Raw genomic sequence first — 9,181 nt, 5'->3', positions numbered from 1 at the left:
CCAACAACAACCATGTGGTCAATGCCGACTACGAATTTGATTGAAAATTCAAAAGATGAAGTGGGTCATCACCATTCATCATTATATTCCAATCTTTTATACTAAACAACTTTATTTCGACACATGCGGTCTGCAAAGGCGGCCTGTTACGTTATAATCGTTTACTTTTATTATCAATTCGGAATATTTCCAACAAAAATCAATCTATTTGGTTACAACTCTCCTCAAAGATATAAATTTTTTGTCTTTTTAATTTAATAGTCTCACTGTCTAACATACGACTTCGCACCGATTGATATAGACACTCCATCTATAATATTGTTATCTGCTACGCTATGTTAAATAAAAGAACTACTTGGATAGTCTTAACTTGAATGCGTTATGCGTGCTAGAAGAATGTCAATTTCAACTTATATACAATATATTGGTATTTTTGGGTTATTGGGTTCAATAAGTTGTTTTGTAATGTTAACAGGAAAAACAAATTATAAAATGGTATATTTTAACAATTTATACAAAATATATCGTACCGAGTGTTTTTTATAAGGGAATTTTGCACCCACACCCACTTTCTCCAAAAGTATTAACCCTCGCTCCTTCTAATCCCTTCTATTTTCTCTCTCTTTCTCTCTCCATCTCTCTCTCTCTCACAATTATTCAACTAAACAATATATCTTCTTCTTCCTTGTTTTGCTTTTGTTCATCCATTAAAAGAGAAAAGCTTATTTATGTTTCTCTCTCTTTCTCTATCACATTTTTTTTCTAAAGTTTTCAAAAACCATTTCAACAATAATGGAAATCTAGAGAAGGTGAAATATTTAGATATTTTTCCTTATCACTTTAGATTATATAAAATTCGATCTGGGTTTTCTTGGTTTTATTGTGATTTTGTGATTTTACTGATTAATTGTGGTCTTGTAAACTTTTTAATATTGAATTTGTTTTAGTTCGATCTGGAAAAAAGTTTGAGTTTTGTTGTGTGAGTGTTATTCATTACTTACATTGTATCCACAAATAGTTATCCATTTGGATAAGTTTGACAAATAATGTATCCACAAATATTGTATCCACAAATAGTTATCCATGTGGACAAATATCGTATCCACAAATTGCACTATAACCTCATATGTTTCCATATGGACATGTTGTCATAGTCATCTGAATTGATGTGCATTACTTCTATTATGTATGAATAAACACAATTAACTATCTATTAATAATACTGCAATTGACTATCCACTTATCATTGAACAAATGTTCAACGACAAATGAATACTTTCTAATCTAAAAATTCATCAAAAATATAGCAATATGTATCTTAAAATATAGAAAATATATAACTATAACATATTGTATATAAGTAAATAGATAATTTGTTTTATGATAACCATTTAAAGTGTTAATAACAAAAAAAAAAAGAGAAAATAAAGAGAGAAAGAGGAGAGAGGCAAAATTGTCCAACTAACAATGACACTTAAGCAGCAAACTTAAAAAAGTATAGCAAGTTTGTAAAGTGGGTGTGGCTGCAACAGGTTGAACCTAAAGTGGGTGTAGGTACAATAAATGATCAAGTTCACAAGAAAAAATTACAAGCATTAACTACACTCTTTTCTATTCCTTTGGTTCAAAATCTAAATTACTAATCCAAATTTCTTAAGGGAAAGAGGTTAATTTTGAGGAAAGTTTGTGGCTCTGATTGGTTACACTAAATAAGGTCGTTTGCAAACAAACCACTCCAATGTATCCCAATCAAGACAGCGTTTAGAGAGAGCGGTTGGAGATCTTGGTTGGAGAAAGAGTTTGGAGAAGGTGGTTAAAGCTTAATTTTGATGGTTGCAAACGCCAACTCCAATCACTTGGAGAAACCAACGTTTGGTTTTGGTTGGTCATGTTACTCATTATTTTTGACATTAAATTTTTTTATCTAACAAAAAGAGAAAAGAATAGTGACTAATGATTGTGATTTCAATAATATCATGTACTTTTAAATGGACTATCATGTATGTGATATTTGAATACTTTGTTATGAAATAAACATTTAAAATTTTGTTAATCTCATATAATAAAGATTTAAAATCATTTAGCATGCTAAATAGTTTGTTATATGATGCTTCATTTAACTATATTCATATTATAAATTAGATAAAAAAATTATTACTCTATATTTTTATTTCTAACTAAATTATTTTTTAATATTAATTATTATAATTTATACTATTCAACCACTATAATATTACCAATCAAGCTAAATACTCAACCACTATCTTTAACTTTACTATATTTTTCATCCACTATCTTTAACCGCTTACTTTTTAACCGTTTTTTTATAATCATTATAAATATTTTAACCATCTAGTGGTCACCAATCTAGACCCGTAGCATTTGGGATAAAGATAACCGTATTGAAACAAAATGTATTTTGTCTTACTTCGAATAGAGGAGCTAATAAAAATATTGGGTTTCTATTGCAATTGCTTATGTCCTGCCAAAAGTTGTTTTTTTATATTACGTATATATGTTTGGTCAGCGAAAACGGTCTAAAATAAGCTCTCTTTCTTTCTTTCCTCTCACCTTCCTTGAATGATCTTTTTTAGTTCCCTTCATCTCATTGTTCTTGAGACCATCTCCGAACTCATTGGAAATCAGAAACAATGGAAGTGATGAGTTTGACTGCTCCATCTTCACCAAGGCAATTCACTGGTTGCTTCTTAAGCGCACCAACAAGCCCTAGAAGAATCACAGAGTTTTATAGAGAGTTTGATGAGGCCGCAACAAGATTCAACTTCTCCGACCGTCTTACGGTTCCTTTTGATTGGGAAGACACTCCTGGAACTCCTAGGAAGATCATCGATGATGAAGAAGATGATACTGTTGATGATTTCGCCTTCGAGATCGGTGAGAAGCTCGAGACGACGTCACTTTTTGCTGAAGAGCTTTTTGATGGAGGCAAAATCAAACCCTTGAAGCCTCCTCCGTATTTACAATTAGACCATCATCATCATCAGCCTCAGATTTTATCTCCAAGGTCTCCAAGATCGCCTATTGCTCATGGTAAAAACATTATCCGCAAAGCTTTCTCCCCAAGAAAGAAACCGGTACAGCTGGTGGATCCTTTTGAGGTCGCCATGGATAAAGCTCGGAACGGCGTAGAAGAAGAGAGAGGGAGAGGGAGACGTCAAAACTCGAGCCGTAGAGTCGCCCGATCACTTTCTCCTTTCCGGGTTTCGGCTTATCCATGGGAAGAACAAGAACAAGAACAGAGAGAGGTACAAGAACAGAGGAAAGGGTCTTTGACTTCTTCTAATCCGTCCACATCTTCATCAACTTGTGTGTCTTGCAAGTCATCTTCCTCAAGAAAGTGGAGGCTAAAAGACTTTCTTCTGTTCCGAAGCGCATCAGAGGGAAGATCAAGGCATAACAAAGACTCCGTAAAGACGTTTTCGGGTTTGTTTAGGAAGCAAGAAGACACCAAGAACTCGAGTTCACGAGGAAAAGGGTCATCATCTGTCTCCGCCCATGAGTTCCATTACATGGCTAAGAAAGCAGAAACAAAAGATTTGAAGAAGAAGACTTTCTTGCCTTACATGCAAATAGGAAGATTCGCCTTCTAAATTAATTATTCTATAGATTTATTTTTTTGTTCGATTAAGTTATGTGAAGGACCAAGTCTCTTCTTCTCTCTTGTGTGGTTTGATTTGCGTTCAAAGCTTGTAGAAATTATGAACATTTCTTGTTCACATTAATTTTGCTATATATATGCGTTAGTGTGACTATCCATCTTGTTACATCTACACAGAATTAAGTCTCGAACCACAGATGTTGATTTCGTTCTCTTTAGAAGACATGTCATTTTAGAAATGATGCAGACATTATATATATAAAAGATATCCCGGTAATTCCATCTCTACTTCTCTATCAAGTCAAACTCTAACTGAAAAATACTGTTATTAGGTTTTCATATAGATTCTAATTTAAACTTGTCCTAGCTCCAACTAAGAAAGTTGGCTTTCTTGTATGTCATTTTTTCTGTTGGTGTTTGATTCTAATTCATTTTTTTTTTTAAAACTGCTCATCGCTTTACATAGCTGATCTTATAACGATGTTTAACATATAATTTGGTACGAATCTGAATAGCCTCATCCACTTAGCGTCTTCAGTCACCCTGTTGACATTGAAGATGTTTCGGTTATCCAATCTTGAAGATGCTTGATTGGATCTTTCAGATTGCCTTCTACTGAATGATATGTGTTGGAAGATGATAATGGTCAGTGGGTTGTTATCAAAGTATGGATTATCCACTGATGGTGCATGGTGGGTATCCCATTCAGTTCACAATAGTCAAGTGTTCTGTCGAAGTCATATAGTTCTTCCTCTCATTTTTTAGGTGTCTGCACTTGTGCCATTCCTCTAAAGATTGCTTGGTCGTTAGATTGATGCTCTGAAATGTGGTTCTCTAAAAAATTTGATAACTACTATTTTTCACTTCACGAGAAGTTTAAATTAAATTTTGAAGCTTTGTAATTCTTTATAAAGATGTAAGTGATCGCAAGAGCACAGCTATGCCAATATAGTTAAAATGCAAGAAGTAAAACAAGGGCAAAACATTAGATCATGTTCACTGCTATGTGAAAGTTTTAAAACCCTAACTAAGCTGCAAGTGTATATATGGAGAAGTCGACGTAGCATTTAGGGACGAATCCATGGTATTAAAAGTTAACAACAAACAAGTATGCAAGATACTATATAATTAAGCTAAGAAGATGAGAGATTTTTGGTTTTTGAAAACAAACTAATTAAACTAGAAAAAAATGAAACAATATCAACCAGCAATTTTAAAGACAAACTATTCAAAAAGGTAGAAGGCATAGAGAGTAAGGTGATTGAACAAAACCAATTTATTAAGATCAACTCGACAAAAGTAAATTAACTCATTAGTTTCATAATTTTATAATTCCTCGGTGGAAAGCGTAATTAGATCAACTTTCCATTTGCAATTAGGCAACAAACATGCATGAATTACAAGTCCGTTAAATCAATGATCAAGTTCCTGATTCTTCTAATCATCCATAATTTCATTGATTAGGTATGAAAAAAAATCGAAAAATTTCTGGATGCAAAATGTTCATGGCCTAGATTTTGTCTAGCACCAATCCCATACCAAATGAAGGGGAACATGTCAAGATTTTAAATTATTCATTTCTATATGTTATGCATTAATTAGACAATAAAGAAGAACGTATGTACTTCATTATATAAAATCCATTAGACAATAAAATCACTTTTTTTACTGCAATAATCAGACTACAATTTATATAGCAATATGGCATGTAACCAGATTTTGTATTGAAAAAAAAAAAATTTTAAAGTTAATTGTCACTGTATCAATGACCTCACGATTGGTTGAGATTTGAGAATATAACAAAACCGTCACTTAATATATTTCTTAATATCATGGAGCAGCTAATCTTCGGCGTAGTCTCTCCTCGTTACATGCAGAGGTCGAAGCCCTTCTTTGGGCGATGTGTTGCATGATTGGAGCGGATAATCAGGATGTTGTTTTTCTTACCGGCTGCTCCGACTTAGTGAAAATGGTGTCTTCACCCTCAGAGTGGCCAGCGTTCAAGACTTATTTGGAGGACATTCAGAAAGATAAAGAGGAATTCACATCCTTCTTGTTGATCTTCATTCCTCGCACGCAAAATGGTAAAGTAGATAATCTTGTACGACGAATTCGCTCCAAGCCGCATCTTATTACCTATGTAAACGATGTTCCGTCTCATTGGCTTTAAGCCAATGTTATATGCTGTTGACAAAAAACGTAAAGAATCAATGAAATCAACGGCTACAAATCAAAGTGTACATTACAAGCTTATAAATTATGTATATTTCCTTGATTTATATACTGTACATGTACATACGATCTTCTTAGTTTGGTGCATCAACGAATCAGAATCAATAAATTGATTAAAGCACTTTAGCAAGCTATGTATTATTCTCTTTATATACGTCCCTTCGTTTCTTTTATCTTCGGTATAAACCACTTATTCACAAGAGAAACTAAATAATATACTAAAAGATAAAAAGTGCAAAAATATAAAAACAAAATCTGAGAGCGCCATTTTCAATAACTTTGACCGCTTTGGGATTGAACTCGTGAATTTTCAATTACATTCGCTAACTTTTAAAACCAACACGAAAAAAAAAGAATCAAAAGAGAGAAACACTAATCAAGAATGAGCTGAGGATGGTGTTTGTGTTGGAGGTTCATGGTCTAAAGAGTCTTGTTTCTCTCCATCAGTTTCATCTAGATCTGCCACGTGTCCTTCAGATTCAGCTGAGACGCCCGAGGAAGTGTGGTGCAAAGGCTGACGAGGAGGAGGAGGAGGAGGCGACGGAGACGGCCGGTGGGGAATGATGTGGCCGTCGATACAAGAACCACATCTACTCTCAGCCCATCTCTCCATATCGTAGTCTCCATACCCTAAGATGGTTTTGCCGGAGCAAAGCCGTCCAATAACGCTAGCAACAACACAGAGAACAGTGACGACGATAAAGACGGCGATAAAAGGACCAATGGTGGAGTTGCCGGAGGAGGAGACGGAGGATGAGTGTTGTGGATACTCCGTGGCTGGTGGTGGTTGCCAATACAACGGCATTGACGCCATTGTTAATAGAAGAAGGAGAGACGACTCTAATGTTAATGGGAAGAATAATTTGCCTTCTTAAATGGTGAACTTTGAGAAAATATTTTAATATTAAATTTTATATTTTTTAGGAAAAGAAAAATTAAGTGAAATGGTGAAGACAGTGCATTAACCTGCAGGAGAGAGACCTTAAGGGTCTGTAAAAAAAGGACAAGAGCTAGAGAATCTATCGAGAAACAAGAGACTTCAGGTCAAATTTGGACCGAGAACGACGACAACACTAATAATTATATAAAAACAAAACTAATAGTAGTGAATAGTAATTAAGAATTCAGATTTTACTTTAATTTAATAAATAAAATGATGGTAACTTTTGGTTATTTTTGGTCTTTGAGCGAACTCGCTTTTTCAGGTTCTGTCTGAAGTTATAGCGTAAACATGGAAATTGGAAAACAACGTTGTCAGTTGTGTGTTAAGTGGCATCCACTAAGCTAATTAGCTTCCTTCCGCACTCTCGCTTGTGGCGCGTGACTCCCAGTGTAGCTTTGCTTTTGATAAAATATTATTATCTTCTTTTTGTTTTTTTTTTTGGACAAAATATTATTATCTTCTTTTGTGAAAGAAAAATACATACAACCTTTTCAGACTACGACCCATAGATTAATCTAACAATATGATCAAAATCTAACTATAAAATTTCATAATAGCCATTGAATTAAAGATAACACTACTAATCTAAATTATATTTATATATTCTTTCAATTTCAGAAAGAGTGTCATTTTAAAGTAAAATATTTGTGTCATAAGTGTGTCATATTGTATTTCCAAGACAAAATTTACCAACTAAATATCAATTATAACCATATTATTTCAACTTATTAAATGTAAAAAGAATTTAATTTAGTGTATTATAGAAGGGCATAAGAAAAATTGATATATTTTTTTTAATATATGTGAAAATACTAGAAGGATATTCTTTATGAAACAAAGGAAATATAAAATTTTAAAACTAAATTAATATAAATATATAATTAAAATAGTTTTTGCAACATAGCTATACATATTTTTTTATAATCTCATCGGCATTTCCATTCCAACTCTTCTAGAGTTGATACCATTATTGTTTGTACTAGGGATTGCACAACACTAAGTAAATAAAGATTTTCGGGGAAAGAGTGAAGCTGGTTCTTTAATTAACGATAAAAACGTGAGGTCGTCACTAACACGAGTCAAGATTGAGCTCGTCAATTCACAGGAGAACTAACAAACTAATAATGACGAGCTCGGAAGCTAAAAGGGATTATACAAAAGACAATAACGGTTTTACACGCAAAGTATTGCTCTCTGGGTATTCTCTGGCGTCTGGATCCTTTTTCCAATAGATGTCTCGAGCTATTTATAAGCGAATGTAGAGTTAGGGCACTCTAGGGTTTTCTGTGTGAAATCCCGAGATTGTCTTCCGAGGTTGGCCCATTTCCTTCTATCTCTGGTGAGTCTTTGTTGGGCCGAGTTGGCATATGGGGCAAAGCCCATATCCAACAATAGTCCCCCCTTAGTCCGGCGAGCGAGGTATTTCTGCGATCGGCGGGCGTACTTTGAGTCTTAACATATGCCTGCTCGGCATTAGGCGTTCCAGACTGCTTCAAGAAGATCTAACTTTGTGCGGTGATGGTTAAAGCGATAGTTTTTGTTGAGCTCGGAGCTCGTTCTGATGTTGTATGCATTGAGTGTGTTGTTCTGGAGCGCGAAGCTTGTATGAATGTTATGTGTCTTGAGCACGTCTTTGCGGAGCATGGCGCCTGGCGCGTGGAGTGTTGAGCGTGGATCTCATCTAGATGTTATGCGCCTTGAGCACGTTTTTACAGAGTGTAGTGCTTGATAATGGATCTGCAATGGTTGAGGACGGAGTTGCCGCACATAGTTCGTAACCAAGGATCAAAGAAATTGAGCCAGACCGGCATGCGGAGATTGAGGTCGGCGAGCTTGAGATTGAGGTCGGCGAATGAGTTTGAGGTCTCCGAGATTGAGGTCGGCGAGCGAGAGAGTGAGATTGAGGTCGCCACCGAGAGTGAGATGAAGTTCTGCGCTGAGAGTGAGATTGAGGTCGGCGAGAGTGAGATCGTCATCATCGAGGTTGAGGTTGAGATCGGCGAGTGAGATTGATGTCGCCACCGAGAGTGAGATTGAGCTCGACGCCGAGAGTGAGATTGAGATCGGCGCCGAAAGTGAGATTGAGCTCGGCTTAAAGGGAGATCATTGTCGTCGAGGTTGAGATCGTCGTCGTCAAGATTGAGATCGAGATCGGCGAGTGAGATTGAGGTCGCCACCGAGAGTGAGATTGAGTTCGGCGCCGAGAGTGAGATTGAGGTCGGCGAGAGTGAGATCGTCATCGTCGAGGTTGAGGTTGAGATCGGCGAGTGAGATTGAGGTCGCCACCGAGAGTGAGATTGAGCTCGACGCCGAGAGTGAGATTGAGATCAGCGCCGAGAGTGAGATTGAGCTCGGCTTAAAGGGAGATCATTGTCGTCGAGGTTGAG

The 9,181-nt window shown here is 35.8% G+C and overlaps 2 protein-coding genes across 2 annotated transcripts; one reads left to right on the top strand and one right to left on the bottom strand.

Moving 5' to 3' along the window:
- On the top strand, window positions 2,542–3,775 carry LOC104752279. The gene has a single exon (XM_010474379.2). It carries the CDS (start codon window positions 2,652–2,654, stop codon window positions 3,609–3,611), a length of 960 nt encoding a protein of 319 aa, XP_010472681.1. The 5' UTR covers window positions 2,542–2,651; the 3' UTR covers window positions 3,612–3,775.
- On the bottom strand, window positions 6,097–6,802 carry LOC104752278. Its single transcript, XM_010474377.2, has one exon. The coding sequence runs from the start codon at window positions 6,663–6,665 to the stop codon at window positions 6,228–6,230; it is 438 nt and encodes a 145-aa protein (XP_010472679.1). The 5' UTR covers window positions 6,666–6,802; the 3' UTR covers window positions 6,097–6,227.

This window comes from Camelina sativa, chromosome 16 (assembly GCF_000633955.1).
Source record: "Camelina sativa cultivar DH55 chromosome 16, Cs, whole genome shotgun sequence".
Classification (NCBI taxonomy): domain Eukaryota; kingdom Viridiplantae; phylum Streptophyta; class Magnoliopsida; order Brassicales; family Brassicaceae; genus Camelina; species Camelina sativa.
The sequence above is the reverse complement of the archived record's forward strand: the minus strand, read 5'-3'. Positions and strand labels throughout refer to the sequence as shown.